We start from the raw sequence: 19,241 nt of genomic DNA, 5'->3' as shown, positions 1-19,241 counted from the left end.
TCTCAGAGTAAAAGCCCTCTCCAAAATTATAGCTTTGGTTTCAGAATTAGCAACCCAATTAGCTCCAATTAATATTGAATTCATCAACAATACTCCTGCGAAGCATCACCAAAAGTCTTCCAGAGATGAAGATAAAGATGCTAAGTCTATTCTGCTAATGAAGGTGGGGAGTAGGGGACCGAGGAGGGAGCCTTTTGTTTAGCCAAATGGCAGGTGCATGAAGCATTTTAAAATCCCTTTTCAGGATAAGGAAGTCAGAGCTGGTTCTGTGAAATGCCATCACAGAACTCTGTGCCATCTGGAGAAAAGGTCCTTTGAGTCAGGAGGGAGTATAGTGAATGGCTTCCCGGTCTTGGTTTTGACACCTAGGTAGCCAATGCACCTGTGTGCAAAGAGCATTACACCCACCTATTGCACTGGAGGAAATGTGGCTAAGTCACATGGAATACCAGGAGGATTTCCCTTGAGTAACTAAAGTGCTATTCACCTCTTTGTGGCTCAGAGTTCCCATCTGCATAGTGGAGACAAGAGGTGCTCTCTCTGACCCGCTGGGCCCAGGCAGGAGTGGGCGAGAGAAAGCTAGAAAGCACTGGGGCCGTCTCTGGAGGAAGGCAGTGTTCAAGTAACAAAGTACTCAACGAAGGACTCCAATCGAAAAAGCACAAAATTCAAGTAACAGAGTCACAGGGGCTGTGTTCTGGCTTCTGAGCAGAGGCCTTGTGCGTCTACGGTGGAGAGCTGGTGGGTGGGTGAGTGAGCTGCGTGGCCTGGCGGAGGGCAGAGGACGCCCTCGAGCGCCACGGGGAGCCCACCAAGTCATCCGTACCACTGAGGACCACAGCTCTCCTCGAGAGGAGAAAATGAACCTGGGGAAAAGCTCAGTGGCATGAGCAAGCGGTTCAGAGCAACTGCTTAAAGTATATCCTATGTATGTCCTATTCTCTGCATAAGGTCTTCAGGCTGGTTATCAACCTAAACTTCAACAGAATAAAGGTTTTCTTCATTTTGCAGGTAGAAAGTTAAAGAAAGGCTATCTAGAATTTTCTCCTACACTTTAGCAGAAAACAAAGACAAAACAATTTTGAGACTGGCACTGAGGAAAAACTCACACATACAAACAATCCCTCCAACAGAGCATGAAGGGGAACATCGGGAAGTTTTTTTGCAACAAAGAAACTTTCTTTTTACAGCTTCTGTTCCAGCAGGCTGGTGTGTGCATGCTTGAGTATTGGTGTAACACTCAGAGAACTGGAAGGTCTGGGGGCTGCTGTCGCAGGGACCCCGAAGGCCCTCAGAACAGGAGGATGGAAGAAGGAAGGTTAACAGTCTAGGTTGACATTCTTTTCTAAATAGCTCACAATGAAAACCTGGGGAAGCTTTACACTTTCAAACCACGATATTTATTTAGCCACAAGAATCCACTTCGTCCGTTATCAGGTGGACGGGAAAATCTCCCTATGCTAACTCCCATTTCAAGACTTCCAACTCCCACTTTACACACCGCCGCTCGTCTCCGAGCCTATCTACAGGACAGACGAAAACTCTTCCGGAGCCGTTCAGCGGGGACCCGGCGCCGCCCGCCCCCGGGAGGAGGCGAGTCTCGAGACACGGAGTCTGCGGGGACATCACCGTTTCTTGGTGCCGCCGTTGCCACCGCCGGCCTTGCCGAAGCTCCGGCTCATCTGAGGAAAGTGCATGGTCGGGGTTCTCTCGGTCGGTCCGTATAACCCCAAATTCCTGGCGGTGGCTGACTTCCGCAGCGGCTTCACACTGGGGAAGGGGCTGAAGATGGTTTTCGAGTTGCAGCCGTGGGGACCTCTGCTGGTGGCTTTGCTTTCCCCCGGCGCGCCGGGCGGCTCGGGGCAGTGCTGCTGGCGGGGTGGGTGCGCCGTGGGCTCCGCTGCAGCCGCCGCCGCCGCCCTCTGGGTCAGGGCCAAGGCCTCCAGCTTCACCCGCACCGCGGACACGTCCGCGTCGGCGTCTGCGAACGCGGGCTCCGGGGACTGGCCCTCGATCGTCCTGCCCGCGCCCGCGCCCTCCGAGCCGCCGCCTTCCCGCCGCGCCGCGCCCGCGGCTGCGCAGCCCGAGGACAGCGCCTCTGCCGCCCCCAGCCGGCTGGGCTTGCAGGCCTCGCTCTGCTCCTCTATCAGCCCTACGGTGTCCCCGCAGCCCGGGTGACTCCTGGTCCTCGGCACGTTCTTCTTGTGGACTCGGATATGAGTTCGCCAAGGGGAGTTGAGCTTCGTCTTAAGGTCTTCGTAGGGGACGGGAGATATTTTGCCCCCCGCGTGGCCAGGGATGTGGATGACAGCGTTCTTGGCGGCTCTGTTTGTCATTCTCATCTTCTTTCCTAGAAGAAGGTGGTTTATAACTGGAGAATTGTTTACCTGAGACGGGAGAATGCTGGTCACCGGCCCTTTGTCTGGAAGAAATGTTGAAAGGTGGTGTGAAGGGTGGCACGGAGAAAAAACGCATCCCTCGTGAATCAGAAATCATGTGGCGGTCCCCGCATCCGCCACCACCCCATGTCATGTCCCTTCCCACGGCTTGGCAGAATCATGTGACTGAAGACAACAGAAACTGAATTCAACCCTAGAGCCTGGGGTGCCAGTTCTCTCCTTTTCAAAAAGGACAGCAGGATATAGATACAAAAAAAAGGAACAGGGTCCCTGACCCTTCATTACCAATTACAGCCTGGGCTCCCTCCTGTTTTTTTACGGACAGTTTTTGTCTCTGAGCAGCAACCTCAGGGGTCTTGTATCTAGGAAATCTTGGAAGATTTTTAAGATAATATGACAAATACTATGGCCATATGGATTATCATCTGTCAGCTTCAGAGAGGTAGGAAGAGAACACACTGCATATTAGAAGACAGCAGAATGAGAGAAGTGATGAGAAGGGAGTGAAATTACAGCTGTCCAGTGTCTGGCCCTAGGTATGAAAAACCACTCCTGGGTCCTCAATGGACTTGGAAAGCCAACTGAAAAGTAGAAAGCACCAAAAGCGTTGTTCACCTGGAGGACACTGCTGTAGCATTATAGTCCTCCTCTTGCAGCTATGGCCACGCCCCGATCTCTAATGCCGCATCCAACACACTTGGTCCCAGGGATGATGGCAACAGCCAGAAGTCGTAGGGAGAAGGCCTCTCTGTCTTTGTGTGAACTTCATTCCTCCTTGATGTCCAGGTCATCTGGCTGAACTTCCTCCCACCCTTGTCTACTGTTGTCATTTACCTGTGGTCACACCCCAATATTGACTGAAAACTCTGACAACTGTCTCCTCTTCGCCCCATGTCCTAGCACCTCCCTGGGTTATTTTACTGTCACTGTGACTGGCCTGGCCATTACCTGTTCTCATAGTTCAACTTCTCCAGTTCCATCCTAAACCCTATCACCTAGCTCTACCTTATGTGAAAAATATTTAATTCTAATATTCCTTTTTGACTCTTCTAGCTTTCAGGCTCTCAATCTAACTATGCCCATACTGAACCACAGACACTTCTGGTTCCTTCTCATACCCTTTGTCTGTCATCAGCTTCTTCCCATCCCGACCCTGCCGGATGTGTGGCCGACCACCTGGACCACCGCCTCACCAATAACCACACGCTCTAGGTAGCCCTATCCTTTTGCCGCACATTACTGGCAAAGCCCCAGCCGTGGTCCACAGTCCACATTCTTGTTTTGGACCGAGCCCTTCAAATTCATGACTTCCTATTTTGCTGGGTCCTAAATGCCACCAAACAATCTTTTCCTTTTCCTCTCCTTTCAATGCAAATCTTCATTATTTTAAGTTCCCATTTACTCCCAACCCCCTACTTACTCACAGCTAATAACTTTCCCCAATTTCTTTCTGAAAACAGAAGTTCTCAGGTCCAAAAGGCCTCTACTTCCCACCTGTGCTGCTAACCTTACCCTATACCCCCTCTAAAAGCTTGCCACTCAAAGTATGGTCCCTACATGGTAGCCTTAGCAGCACATTGTTAGAAATGCATAATCTCAGCCCCACTCCTGAGACATATTCTATATTTTAGCAGATCCCCAAGTGATTTACATGCACACTATAGTTTGAGAACCAATTCTCTAGGACTCTGTCTTTGAGCAACCATCTCTCCCTTAAAGAGAACCACAAAAACCATGACCTAGAACAGGATTCAGCAAACTTTTCCTATAAAGAACCAGACTATAAATATTCTAGCCACTGTACTATGAAAGGAGCCTACTTGTAAACAAATCGGTATACCTGTGCTCCAATAAAACTTTATTTACAAAAACAGGTAGTGGGCAGGATTTGGCTGGCAGACCACAGTTTTCTGATCCCTAACTAGAGAGTATAATCCTTGGGGCTGATTTAGTATGCAGTGTTGATTGACCACCATCCAAAAGACTCATATAGTGTAGTTGAAAAAGATTATACAAAGAATGTGGTTTGTAGCCCTGGCCTGATCACTCACTACAGCCATGTAACCCTGGACAACTGCTAAGCCTTCCTGAATCAGCATTTCCTCACCATTTAAAAGAAGTTAAGACTGTCCTTGACTTCCTCATAGATTTAAGGACAAATGATAAAGGTATGTGCCAATGTTTTTGAAAATTAAAGTGCTGTAATTATTAGTTTCTTTTGTGATTGCTTTCTTAATGATTCAGTATAAAGTGAGAATCTTCTAGAAGTTGCCTATTCCTTCTGGATAAATGGAAGGTATTAAATAAATTCAGTTTTTGTGCAAGATCAGTCACATGCTCACAAGCCACTTAAAAACATGTCAAAATTATATCTCGGTTAATTCTGGACAGGCATCATTTTCATTAGGGTATGCACTTAGAACATGAAAAAACAACTCCCAAATCAGCATATATTAAATAATAAAGCAGATTGTTCACGCGGATTTTTGGAATTAAAAAATAAAGAAGCCTGACAATCCTTGGAAAAGAGCATTTCCAATTGCATTATAATTGTGTTCTTCATAGTACACTCCCAAGATATTGCTAACCCATCAGCAAGGCAAAGGCTTTTTAATGTTGTTTTCCATTTGCTCTGATCACAACATCTGTTATAACACTACCTAAATGACTGTGTGTAGTTTAATTTACTAGTGCACAAATGACTAAATTCTATTTTCAAAGGCATAAAATTTATGAGGCAACAGCTCCAAAATTTCTCAAGTCCAAGGATTGCATGGCTTTGCAAGATTCTAATCATTTGTAAATCCCTCTCCACAAGCACATGTAGTAGAGAAGTGTTTAATACCATCAGCTGCCTGCTCTTTTTCTTCTTTAGAGCCTGATAAAATAAAATAAAAATGAGATGCTAAATATGTTATTATCTCATGCCAGCTGTGTTTATGGATGCTGAACTTCAGTTAGTAACTCCAAGGCCCTCTAGGATCACTTGTTCTTCATTTCACGAGTTGTGATAGAGTTGAAATTGATTCAAACAAAGAATCACATTACCTGCCCTGATGTACACCTGATGAACCTGCTGCTGTTGCTTCTTTTTAATTCGAGAGTACTGCCGCTTCAGTGCATTGATATCTGTGGTCATGCGTTCCATCATCATGCTGTTAAAAGCTGCGTGGTATTCGCTCCGACAGGAATTGATTGCTCCTGGGCTCAGCTCTGCAATGTTATTAGATCTCAGGCTCTGCTCCTCATTTGGCTCTGCACCCCAGGGAAGAGACACAGGCAGATGATCGGTGGAAGGGAACAGGATTAAATGGGAACTGCTTACACTACAACCTAGTGTAGTATCTCAACCCCCGTGAAATTCTAAAGCACAAAAGAAAATGTACACTAGAATTTGTCTGGCGTTTGGCCAAAGGGGTAGAGAACCAGACCGGGCTAGCACAATATTTAAAACTGATGTGGGAACCAGCTAAAAAAAGATTGAGAGATTCCAACTATCCTAACATCTCATGAGCATGTTATTCAAATGCTGAACATCTCATAAATGTACTTCATTTTTTTTTTTTTTTTTTTACTGAAATCACTTCTCTGAGGAGAAGAAAATTAGAAGGGAAACTGCTAATCGGAACAAAATCAACAAAAAAGACTAATGATGATGAAATTTAGGAGACAGTGATCATTTCATTCTAGAGCACATAACTGCACAGAGAGGAAAAATAGAGGAAAAACTGGAACATATACCCAGACTACAGGAATGCAGATTCAAAAACTTCAGCATTAAAATACATATTGACTCCCCATGGCTGGAAGGGAAAAGCTGAAATCCAGGCAACAAGAAAGGTGGCGGAAGGCAATTCAGAAATTAAGAAGACCCTCACTGGGTTCAGATTTTTAAAAGCCATTTTAAAAGATGAGAGAAGAGCACATACCAAGGACATACACACAAAGCAGTGTGAACCCAGCCATTAAGTAGGTTAAAACTCAAAACAAGCTGACACTTGGAGAAAATACTCAAAACAATCACAATCAAAAAAAAAAAAAAAAAAAACAAACGCAGCAGCTGCCACCACTGGCACCTTCTACACAAGAACAACAAAAAAACCTGATAGCCCCCCAATTTGAAGAAGGCACTACAAAGTTAGCAGATGGCAAACAGAACGCAGAAGGGCCTCACGTTTACTCTGTTCCCGTTCTCTTTCAGTAAGTTTCCATCCTCTTTGAACAAGGAGAATGACAGTGATGAGAATAACACTCTCATCAGATGTTAGGATAGCTGGAATCTCTCACCTTTTTTTTAGCTGGTTCCCACATCAGTTTTAAACTAGAAGAGGTAGAATAAAGGAAGAGCTGCCACCAAAGGTAGGAAAGGACATAGTGGGAGAACCACAGACTGTTACAAAAGAGCTCATAGTATTGATAACGTCTTGACCACAGGAAGTCTATTCTATGCTGGAAAAAAAACCCATAAAAAATGGCATTTGATTATTTGATTTAGAGCACATTTTTAAGAGGAATATTAACAAATATTAACAAATGATAGGGTATCTGGAGAATATTCAAAGGTCTAGAAGTCATATCTTAAGGAAAATGCTTAGAGAAGTTCTGAATTTGGGCCATCAAGTAAGCTTTGGGAGATATGATAGTTATCCTGAAAGATTTGAAGAGCTGACAGATAGAAGAGGGAATAGACTTGTTCTGGTTTGTTCCAAAGGGAAGAACTATTAGAACTGGTTGGTGGAAGTTATCTTTTTGCAACTAAAATCTAGAATCTAGCAAAGTATCTTGTGAAATAATGAGTTTCTTGTCACTCAAGAAATTCAAGTACAAGCTACCATAATGTTTTGGATTTAAAGGGTAATTCTATTGGAAGAGAAGCCAGTCTGGAATTAATTTGATTAAACTCAGAACATTGTAAGCATCTACTATATGCCAGGCTCTATGCTAAGGAACTGAGCATATAAAGTTGAATCAGATGAATGGGCAGCATTCATCTGAACAGAAAAATGAGAAGCATTCATCTGTACAGAAAAATGGGAAAGATGAATGTACAGAAAAAATGGCTGAGTGTGGTGGCCCATGCCTGTAATCCCAGCACTTTGGGAGGCCAAGGCAGGAAGATCACTTGAGCCCAGGAGTTTCAACACCAGCCTGGGCAAAATAGCAAAATCCCATCTCTACAATTTTTTTTTTTAATCAGCTGGGTATGGTGGTGTGTACCTATACCACAGGCTGCTGGGGAGGCTGAAGCAGCAGGATGGCTGGAGCCCAGTAGTTGGAGGTTACAGTGAGCTATCATTGGGCCACTCATTGCACTCCAGCCTAGGCAACAGAGCAAGACCCTGTTTCAGAAAAAAGAAATGTCTATTTATGCATGCAACATATAATACAGAAAGATCCTATTAAATGATAAAGTAACAGAAGATATTTTTATAAAGACTCTTAATAGTGATGATGAGTTCAGGAAATTGCTGAGGCATCTATAGGATACAATAACAATACTTTTGTTACACAGTAAACCAACACATCATGATAACCTAAATGAAGAGCCACATCTTTACCTTTAATTTGCTTTTGGTACTTCTGCAGTTCAGGTGCCAGGAGCCCACTGAAAGGTCCAAGACACCCCACTGCATTAACAATAGCATCTTCATCATCTGGGTCGTTCTCTTCATCACTGTCTCTGATCTTACCATGTCGTCTTGGAAAACATAAAAAAAGAAAAAGAAATATTCAAAGAAAATAGTGGCATTTTAAAAAATAATACAGTTGCATGGCTTAAATGCCATACCTATATATAATTACTTTGCAAAAAGTCTCCCTCCCATCTCTGTCCAACTTCTGCCCAGCTCTTGCCTCCCCTGCTTCCCACAGGTGACCATAGTTACTAGTTTCTAACATATTCTTCAGTTTCTCTATGTATAGATAGGCAAATAAACAATATAGTTTTATTTCTTCTTTTTCCATAAATACTGGCATACTATCTATACTCTTCTGTACCTTGCTTTTATTCATATAAGAAACCTTTCCATATTCATACATAGAGCTTTCTTATCCTTTCTTCCAGCAGTATGATATGTACATAGCCCATGTCATGGAACCAGGCTCCTAATGGTTCACACTTGAGTGCTCTCCATTATACTATTAAAACAATACTGCAATAACCTTATACGTACTGTGTTTTGCATGTCTACAAATATACCTGTAGGATAATTTATAAAGATTGAATTGCTGAGTCAAATGATTTATGCATTAGTAATTTTGGCAAGTTTGCCAATGGTCTGCCACAAATCTTGTAGTAATTAACCTCTCACCAGCAATATATAAGAATGTCTGTTTCCTTATAGCCTTATCAACAGAGTGCATCATCAAGCTTTTGAATGTTTGCCAATCAGACAAGTAAAAAACACCAAATCTCAATTTCTAGTTTTAAGCAGCATTTCTGTTAGTACCAATGATGTTGTCTTTTACATAAACTGCCCATTCCCATCATTTCACTCATTTTTCAACTGGGTGACCATTTTCTTACTGATTTCTAGTAATTTTATATATAAGAGATATCAATCTCTATTTTGTATGGTATATTAAAAATATTCTCCCACAAGTATTTTTAAGTTTGCTTATGGAGGTTTGGTTTTATTCTGTTTTGATCATACAAAAAATTATTTTTAAGATATCTGGATTTAATTTTTTCCTTTACTTTTTTTTTATTTTGAGCAAGTTATTAAGGCCTTCCCAATTCCAAAGAACTAAAGGAATTCTTCCACATTTTCTTCTGCTAATTTTATTATTTCATTCTTTCTTCTTTTTTTTTGAGATAGTCTCACTCTGTTGCCCAAGCTAGAGTGCAATGGTGTCAGCCTAGCTCACAGCAACCTCAAACTCCTGGGCTCAAGCAATCCTCCTGCCTCAGCCTCACAAGTAGCTGGGACTACAGGCACATGCCACCACACCCAGCTAATTTTCTATTTTTATTAAGGACAGGGTCTTGGTCTTACTCAGGCTGGTCTCAAACTCCTGAGCTCAAGTGATCCTCCCACCTTGGCCTCCCAGAGTGCTAGGATTACAGGCGTGAGCCATCATGCTGGGCCCATTTTTTTGTATTTAACACTTTTACCCATATGGAATTTATCCTGATATATGGGATGAGGTTTAATTCATTCATTCATTCTTTCTATCTTTCTTCTTCTTTCCTTCCTTTTTCCCTTTCTCTTTTCTTTTTTCCTTTCTTCCTTTCTTTTCTTCCTTCCTCCCTTTTCATTCTTTTCCTTCTTCCCTCCCTCCCTCCCTCCCCCTCCCTCCCTCCCTCCCCCTCTCTCCCTCCCTCCCTCCCTCCCTCCCTTCCTTCCTTCTTTCCTTCATCTCACTGGCTCATCACCATTTACTAAATGGTATATCTTTTCACTACTGATTTGATATGGTAATTTTTCATACTAAATTCCTGTATATTTCCTGTCAATTTCTGGTCTTTACTATATTTTAAATCAGCCCATTTATCTATATGTGCACCAGTTCCACACTTTTAACTATTGAGATTTTTAATATTTGATATCTTTAAATAAGTTATGGGGTTGCTAAATATCCATTCAGTTTATGCTCCAAACTTCTTTGGAAAGTATACTCAAAAGTCTCTCTTGAATTTAAATCAAAACCTTTGGAAAAGAGACATTCAGATTTTAAGTATGAAATTACTTTGAACATATTTCAGGGGCTTCATAAATATTAATTTATAATAACAAATTAAGGTATTAAAGTCTCCCATTATGAAAACAACAAAGGAAAAAAGAAGAAAAAAAAAAAAACCTTACCCAGAAACTGAGGTGGGTTTAACCGTGGCTGGGAATGGTGTAATGTTGTAGGTATATTTTTCCCTCAACTCTGCCAATTGTGGGAAAGGGAATGGTGCCATAGAATAAACAGTCTGGAAAACAAAAGTGAAAATGCCAAGTCTGAAACAGTAACCTTAAACAACTCTTACCAATACTGGGAATACATGAAAGTTTTAAGAAGTTGAGTGTGGAGGTGGCAGGTGGGAAAGATTCCACTTCAACATCTGCTTTAGAGAAAGACAAAAGAATGCTGATAAACCCAACAGTGCATTCTCAGATCAACCCAGCTGCACCGGGCATTCCAGCTGGGGAACGCAGGTGGGCATGTGGAGGCGTCTGACTTCCTCCTGTCGTTTCACAGACAGGCTGACTCAGAAGTCCACAGATCCTTCTCACGTCTGTAACAGAGCACCCATAAATGTTCTTCGTATGTAGTGCCTATTATTCAAACCTTTGTTTGATTATTTTTATAGATGTTTAATGTCAGCCTTCTAGATAAAATTAAGTCTAGTGGATGATCTCGTGATCAACAGCAAATTTTCTCCAAAAATACCACCTTTTCAAATGTCTGTGAACGGGTTCTAGGTGAAAATTGTTAGCTGTTATTTTTAAAGGGAAAAAAAACATACACAAGAAAAAAAAAGTGACAGGGTGTTAAACATAGGCTGTTAAAAATCTATAAATAAAAATGGGGAAAAGCACCTGTACTTCCAACAGAATTTCAAAATTATATATCATTCTATCAGCAAGAGGGAAGTAATCTTGTTTTCTCTCTTATTAGCAAAATTTAATGGCTCCAAACACATTCCTTCAATCCTTCAGGTTCTTATTTACCAGAAAATGTATATTAATCACACTTTCAATTCTCCCAGGACACCAATCAAATATCCTAATGACGCTTGTTTATAAAAATATTTTAAAGTGGTACTTTTCATTTCAGCAGGACTATTTTTCTGGAGGCTTAGGAGATGTCTAATATTTGCATGTAGAAAAGGGAAGGCTCTGAAAGGAGCTTATTGTGCTGCTGTTTCATTTTATAGCTCAGTGCACCACTGTTATGGTCCCCATAATTCTGATTCTAACAGCCTGCACATCTGACTGTCCCCAAACTTCATGGTATTCGTTTATACTTTACTGTATAGTAAAGTATAGCCCAAGATTCCAAACAAGGTTCAATCCTCCATGTTTACTATGCAAAGCTACACAGCTTATAGGGAATACAAACATCCTGAGCTGTCTTATCACATATGCTACATACTTGATTATACCCAAAAGATGGAGAAGTCGTACAAATTTACTAACAGTAAACTGTGCCCTCAGAAAAGAAGCAGAAGGAATCCTGTGGCTCCCATTAGCCTAAAGTGTGAGATTATACCACTCCCCAACCTTTTCCAAATCTGCAAAAGGAAGGGTGTGAAACTCAGGTTACCTCTGAGAGGAGAGAGGGTAGTAAGAGCAGGGTGAAGTCTATGAGAGTATTCACCTGTGCTGTCAACTTTTACTGCTTAAGTTGGGTGGTACATATGTAGGTTTTGTTAAATTATTCTTAATATGGTCTGTATCCCTGAAGTACTTCCTATAATTTCATTAATAACGTGGTCAGAATGAACGCTCGTGTTCTTTGATTCCACAAAGGTATCCAACAGCTGCCTCACTGCCATTGCAGAATTCCTCCTTGCTCTAATGCAGGGGTCCTCAAATTTTTTAAACAGAGGGGCCAGTTCACTGTCCCTCAGACCATTGGAGGGCCGGACAATAGTTTAAAAAACCTATGAACAAATTCCTATGCACACTGCACATATCTTATTTTGAAGTAAAAAAACAAACGGGCAAAAACACCCGCACGTGGCCCACGGGCCGTAGTTTGAGGACGCCTGCTCTAATGTCTCAGCTCCACATACCCTTCCGAGGAAAGGAAGAGGTGTGGAAATCCTCTCCTTAGCGCCCTAACTGTAGATTTAGAGTGTGGCCCCTCTCTTCAGGCTCAGGAGGAACAGCACTGGCCTGACTGTATCTGACCACCACACCCCAAACACTATCCCACAGCTGGGCTGAGAGTCAACCTGCCCCTCACTCATGTGAAGTTTCCTTAACGATTTAGAAACTTGGTTTAAACATGTAAGAAACCCATATCATCTGGATTCAACTTTAAAAGATGAGATTATTAATGCTAGGAATTTCAAAATTCCTTACAAGTGACATAAGATGTCTTACTGAAGACATTAAGTGGGGTGACTCACTGAAGATTCACCTGTGTTTTATCTTTTGCCAGTTTTATAACAAGACATCAGCAAATTCCCTTGTTCAACCTTGGGAAGGAAGTTTACAAGAAAGGAATGGAAGTACAACCTCCTTCCCTCCATCCAGCTCCTGCCCCACAGCAGACAGTCTGGGCTCTGAGCAAGCTCCTTCAGGGACACTCGGCTAAATGTGCTAGACCAAAAAGAAAACTGGCTCCACTGAGCTTTCACTTTCTATTTCAGGTTTTCCTTTCTCTCACTTTTAGTTAGTCCTCCAAAGAAGAAATCGATGGTCCTGAAACAAACTTATTTCTAGTAATTCTTCTCAAATATTCCCTCACTTACTTGAGGGTCCCACATGTCAGAAGTGATGCTGATCACAGAGGCCTGAGTATCCCTGGTACACCCACATAGCACTCAGGGTACCCCAAAACCTTTAGGTCTCCAACTTCATAAATCAGAGACTTAAACAGATTCCAAGAAAGAGATTTTACTAATCATTTTAGAACCTAAAGATGGTATAGTAACAGAATCATAGGGTTAGAAAGGAATTTAAACATAATTTGGTTCAACCTCCCTCCCAAGCAGGACCCCCTTCTAAAGCATCTCCAACAGATGGCCACAGAGGTGCTGCTTAAACACTTCCAGTTACAGGCACACACTTATTTCAGGGCAGACAGTTTCAATTTTTGATAGAATATTAAGCAAACATTATCCTTCCATTGAACAAGCATCTGCACCCTTGTATTATAATTTCCACTCCATCACTGATGGAAAAAAGTGAACAGAACAGGTCCAAAGGGAGATCCTGCCTCATGGTACATGAGAGCTACCTCCAGATAACAATAAATCATTAGCACTTTGGGTTAAGTTTTCCAAGGATCTACAAAGCCTTCTAACAGCAATATCTAACTAACCTTTCTCTATATTGCCCTCAAGGAATTTACGAGAGCCTCTGTCAAAAGTCCAGCTGAAATCCAGATGCACTATTTCATCAGTATTCTCCCATTTTCTTTAACACTATTGATTTAAAAAAACCCAAACATACAGATGACCATTGCTAATGAGGAAAGAGCGACGTGATCTACAAGGGGGAATGTACAGCACACTATTTTGAGTATGGCGCTTAGGACTGGAAAAAATGAGAAAGGGGAGAATCGTTTCATCACTTCAGCTCAAAAATAAAGACCTTCCATTTAGCCCACATTTTCATCTGGACCCATTTCGGGTGCCCTGACAGATTTATGGCCAACGACAGCCAGAGTATAGCGACTGACTTTTTCTTTTTTTTTCTTTCTTTTTTTGAGACAAAGTCTCGCTTGTTGCCCAGGCTAGTGAGTGCTGTGGCGTCAGCCTAGCTCACAGCAACCTCAAACTCCTGGGCTCAAGCAATCCTTCTGCCTCAGCCTCCCGAGTAGCTGGGACTACAGGCATGCGCCACCATGCCCGGCTGATTTTCTATATATATTAGTTGGCCAATTAATTTCTTTCTATTTATAGTAGAGACGGGGTCTTGCTCTTGCTCAGGCTGGTTTCGAACTCCTGACCTCGAGCAATCCGCCCACCTCAGCCTCCCAGAGTGCTAGGATTACAGGCGTGAGCCACCGCGCCTGGCTGACTTTTTCTTTTTTTAAGTGAATACAGAAAAGAGAGTGGCTTGAAATAACATTCACCATTTCACATCACAGAATGTTAAGGAAAACCAAGTCGATTTACTGTCTGAACTACTAACATACACTTAAATTGGCATTTATACTTAGGCACTGCTGTAAAGGAACTATATTTCCTTTTTCATTATTGACATGCTTTACAAGAACCTTGAAAATATAAATTGTACAAAATTTAGGCTTAGTTCATCTTCATGCTGATGTTTTCCTCAACAGGAGAAATGCTACTAAAATGGAATCTCATCAATCAACTCTCCCTCTAGAATTCTCTTAAAGCAGAGTAAAGAAATGGTTCTTTCTCCTAATACCTAAGATGGGAAACTCCTAGAGGACAAAGATGGTATCCAACATCTCTCTCACTCCTGCTGGCAATGTTTAAACCTTTAAGTGATATGAGATGTTGCCTTATACTTCTAAAGAGGATTTTAGGACAGGTGCAGTGGCTTACACCTGTAATCCTAGCATTCTGGGAGGCTGAGGCAGGAGGATAGCTTGAGGTCAGGAGTTCGAGACCAGCCTCAGCAAGAACAAGACCCCATCTCTACTGAAAATAGAAAGGAATTATTAGCTGGATAACCAAAATAGTTGTCTTATATTCTACGATTCTGTGTATCCATGAGCAATCAGTAGTATTCTTAGCATTTGGCAGGTGCTATGGAGAGAGTAATAAGCAGCCCCTGTCATTAAGGAATTTGCTACTTCCTTAGAGAAAAATAATAAACATACTTTAAAAAAATACCAAACAATATAAACTCAACCACCATTTTCCTTCTCTCCTTAAAATCTTCTGGGTTCACATTTCCTTTTTCCCTTTCCAAAGGGTCCACAGAACCCCTGGAACTCCAGCAAACAGAATTTCAGAACCACTGACCTGAACAGCCAAGCCTGAGCTCCTTCCTGTGGGCTGTGACCTTCCCTAACCCAGTCCCCCAACACCAAACTCCTTGTTGCTTCCCTCACACTCCTACAGCGTTTCCTCACCAGACCTCTGCGCTGCAGCTCCCTCAGCCACGACTGCCCCTCTGCTCTGCACCACTACCTCCGACACGTGCGTGTGTGTGCGTGTACACACACACACACACACACAATGTGTGCTTGCTCGTGCACACACAGCCTAGCCCACCTCTGTTCATCTTTAACCACTTCAGCACGGCGCTCACCAGCCGCGAAACCTTGCCCACAGCCGGCACTCACAGTCCGCACGGTAGTCTGTGCTGTGCATTGCCCACGAATCTGTTCTGCTCTTGTGTGATGAGGAAAGCTTGAAAGCACTGAAAGCGTGTTTTACTTTACAGGCAGCTTTCCTTGTTACGTAAATCAGAATAGGTAACATATACACATATGTTTTCATTATGTTATTTTTAAATGTTCACAATTTTATTTTGATAAACGAAAAATTAGAAAAGTCATATCACAGCTATCGGCTAAAGCCCACGCTCGGCTCCGTGTGTTCATATCACGGCTGTCGGCCAAAGTCACTGTGCGCATTCATCTGTGGCTATGGACTATAGTCGACGCTCCTACCGAGTGGTTAAAGGTAAATCCAGACATGAATCCCCTCAAGGAAGCCTTTCTTGACTTCCTTTCTCCCACCCCTGCACCCAGGTTGGATCAGGTCCCCTTTCTTCCTCAGCCCTTGTGCATGTCTCCCCTGGTGCACTCCCCACACCGTACTATACGCGACTGTAAGCTCCCTGAGGACAGAGCCCATGCTTTCTTCTCTTACATATCCAAGCTCCTGGCACAGTGCCTGACATTTAGAGATGCTCGATAAATATTTGGAGAAGTTCATATGGAGCCTAGAAAATGAGGCTGATGCATTTTATTTACTGTAGCTAGTAGCAAGGAAGAACTGAAGGTTTTAGTGTAGAAGAATGAAATGACTGAAGCAGTAAGTGTGGACAATTACTCTGCAGCAAAATGCTGGTTGTGTTAGAACACAGGGAATCTAGAAGGAGAGGCATCATCTCTAAGTGTTAATTCAGCAAACATTCATTGGAAAAGACAGAAGACAACCATGGATTATCAGTGTTTGATTAATGAAATAATAAATGTACTGAGCAACTCTAGTAAAAGACATAGTGCTGAGTGCAGTCCCTGTCCTCAAGGAACCTACAAGATGACTAAGGACATAAGATAACATCTTAAATCAAGGTAGGATATGATGAAAGCTCAGAAGAGAAGTACAAATGAAATGTGCTATGGTGAGTCAAAGAAATAAATGGTTTTAGCAGAGACTATCAGACAATGCTTCATGAAGGAGATGGCATCTGAATTGAAACTTTCAAAAGGAAGAAGGACTTAAAGATGTGAAGGTGAAGAGAAGAACTGAGCAAAGGTGTGGCAGAGGCATATTCCCAGGCATTTCTTCTAGCATGAAAAACAGTCTGACTTGCAAGCACAGGGCAAGGGTACACAAGGAACAGGAACTATGGCTGAAAAGATGGGTTAATGCTAAACAGTCAAGAGTACTGGATGAGAAGCTGAGAAGTCTATGCTTTGTTTTGTGGGCAGTGAATAGCAGTTGAAGTTTCATGCATGAGGGGAAGAGATGACAGCATAGAGTCCCACTTTGGGCATATGAATCTGGCAGTTCTGTAGCATACAAAGGATCTCACACATGGAAAATGCCAAGCATGGGCCTGGGACACAGAATGATACTCAACAAAAGGTGCTTCCCTCCAAGAGAGAATGAGCAATGAGGCAACAGCCCAAGATATGAGAGAAGAGCTGGAATCAAAGCACAGATGTTGGAGTCAGATAGAACATATCCTCCTTTGAGATGGACAGAAAGGAAGAGAGGAGAGATGAGAATGCAATGAAAACACGAATGTTCAGGAAGGTTGTATCTGGTGGTCAATACATCAGATAGTAAGGGATTCTGAGAAGGAGCTCGGTGGTCCAGGAATGAGCAAAGGAATGGAAGTGCCTCACTTCTCAAGTCCTAAATCAGTGCCAGAGTGTTAGTTTTGTAGTCAGGTGACTGGACCCCATTACCCAAAAAAGACCTCAGGCATGGAACCCAATGGAAAGATGAAAGTTGAAATCAAGAAAAAGGACAGAGAAATCACAGAGAAAGAAGGAACTAAGGCCAATGACAACCTTGGACAAGACCCACAGTCAGTCATTGGCAAGAGGAAGCAGTAGGAAGAGAAGCAGTCAAAAGCACTGGAGGAGAATGAGAATATAGTTATGTTATAGAACCTAATGGAAAAGAGAGTGTTAATAAATCAGCCATCTTTTCTATGTTTGTTGTCAGTTTTAACAACTTGATGAATATGATACTGAGATACAGTCACATGCCAAAACACAACCAAACCCTTTGAGTCTCTATTGAAATTTATGATTAATATAGAATTACCTTAGTTCAAAATGTGGGCAAAACAAATAAACCAAAATGCTGATCAAAAAATCTTTTTCTTTTTCTTTTGTTTTTTTTTTTTTTTTTTTTTTTTTTTGAGACAGAGTCTCACTTTTTGCCTGGGCTACAGTGCCGTGGCGTCAGCCTAGCTCACAGCAACCTCAAACTCCTGGGCTCAAACAATCCTTCTGCCTCAGCCTCCTGAGTATCTGGGACTACAGCCATGCGCCACCATGCCTGGCTAATTTTTTCTATATATTTCTAGGTGGCCAATTGATTTCTTTCTATTTTTAGTAGAGACGAGGTGTCACTCTTGCTCAGGCTGGTTTCGAACTCCTGACCTTGAGTGTTCCTCTCGCCTCAGCTTCCCAGAGTGCTAGGATTACAGGCATGAGCCAACGCGCCCAGCCAATAATCTCTTTTTTATCCTCAATAATACCTTCCCCAAAATAATTACTTTACCCCACAGGTCTCCCGTTAAGAAGGCTAAGAACAAGATTCAGAAAAAGCACCTGGTGATTTTGGGGGTTGTTTTCCAGTTTATTTTTATATTGATCATATTTTATATATGATTTTTAAGCCAAACAGAATGAAAGCTACCACAAATATCTGTCATTCGTTTCTTCCTTCCTCTTATGACATAGATTCTTATCAAATTATAGACTCTTAGTTGATTTGAAAAATCGATTAATAGTCTCTTAGTCAATTTGAAAAACTGAGTCTGAGGGCTATCCAAACACATTTCCCAAGAACACTGCTCAGCACTGGTTGTTCCCACGGTACCTGGGGATCCCAGAACCACTCACCTGCATGAGCTCGTGGCTTTGCAGAAGATCATTCTCTAGCATCTCCTGGGTAAGGCGCCCCATGGTGCTATAGAATTCATCTGCTGTTTCACAACATTCTATCTGCCTAGAAGAACAGATAGAAAAATTGTTTAGAGCATTCATGCTGTATAACAGGTACGTGCTACAGGTATAAGATGTGTTGCCTCTTGCCATCAAATTAATCAAGTTATCAATCAACAAAAATCAAAATCCTGAGACACAGGCACAGTACAGCCCACTGTATGTGGAGAAAAGGTTTTGAAAAATATATCAAAGGCAACTGAGAGGTACTTGTTACAGATGAGTCCTGCCTTTCCCACATGGCTCCCCCAGCCTCAAAGCCCTTCCTGTGGCATCTTTATTGTTTCCATGTGACACATTCTACACGTCAGAATAGCCACCACTGATGAGAAATTATACCCACAAAACTGGGTACTGTAGAACAATCCTCCCCTGTAGGGAAACTGTTGGGCTTAATCTGCAAACACTGGTATCATTAATAGACTGAAACTACACAAAGTAAAAGATAAAAAATACAAGAACTTTATCTGCATATTTCATCAGTCAACAGTATGTTGTCACAGGCAGAACTTTCTGAATTCTCAGGGCATTGCTGCTGGGTGACGATTACACCCTGTTTCTTGCTTTCAGTTCTACATGTAAAGACTCTTAATACCTGGCAACTTGTGAGACACATTAGACTTCATCTTTCTTCTAGAAGGGGAGTCTGGGGTTGGGGAAGGGATAGTCCAAAGCAAAGAGCCCTGGCTATTTCTGTTTTATCTATTACAACGTCCTCTGTATAGTAAAATAACTCTATCTGCCCATCAGCCATAACATTTACTCTTTGACATACACTAAAGTTAGGGGATTTCCATAGAGCCATCCAAAAATATAATTTTTCCATCTATGGTGACAGAA

General features: G+C 42.2%; 1 protein-coding gene across 5 annotated transcripts in view; it reads right to left on the bottom strand.

Annotated features, from left to right (window-relative positions):
- Positions 1–1,377: 1,377 nt before the first annotated feature.
- TBC1D30 (TBC1 domain family member 30) overlaps positions 1,378–19,241 on the bottom strand; it is a 93,088-nt gene continuing 75,224 nt past the window's right edge. For 3 of the 5 annotated variants that reach the window (XM_012782393.3, XM_020287529.2, XM_012782394.2), the window contains 6 exons: positions 18,300–18,405; positions 10,205–10,317; positions 7,958–8,097; positions 5,448–5,654; positions 5,245–5,277; positions 1,378–2,422 (listed from right to left, as the gene is read on the bottom strand). In XM_012782393.3, coding sequence (XP_012637847.2) covers positions 1,626–2,422; positions 5,245–5,277; positions 5,448–5,654; positions 7,958–8,097; positions 10,205–10,317; positions 18,300–18,405 — 1,396 coding nt within the window. In that variant the 3' untranslated portion in view covers positions 1,378–1,625. The remainder of the gene's footprint in view (positions 2,423–5,244; positions 5,278–5,447; positions 5,655–7,957; positions 8,098–10,204; positions 10,318–18,299; positions 18,406–19,241) is intronic. The other 2 variants (XM_076007460.1, XM_012782395.2) reach the window with 1 other exon arrangement.

Source organism: Microcebus murinus, chromosome 10, assembly GCF_040939455.1.
Source record: "Microcebus murinus isolate Inina chromosome 10, M.murinus_Inina_mat1.0, whole genome shotgun sequence".
NCBI lineage: Eukaryota > Metazoa > Chordata > Mammalia > Primates > Cheirogaleidae > Microcebus > Microcebus murinus.
The sequence above is the reverse complement of the archived record's forward strand: the minus strand, read 5'-3'. Positions and strand labels throughout refer to the sequence as shown.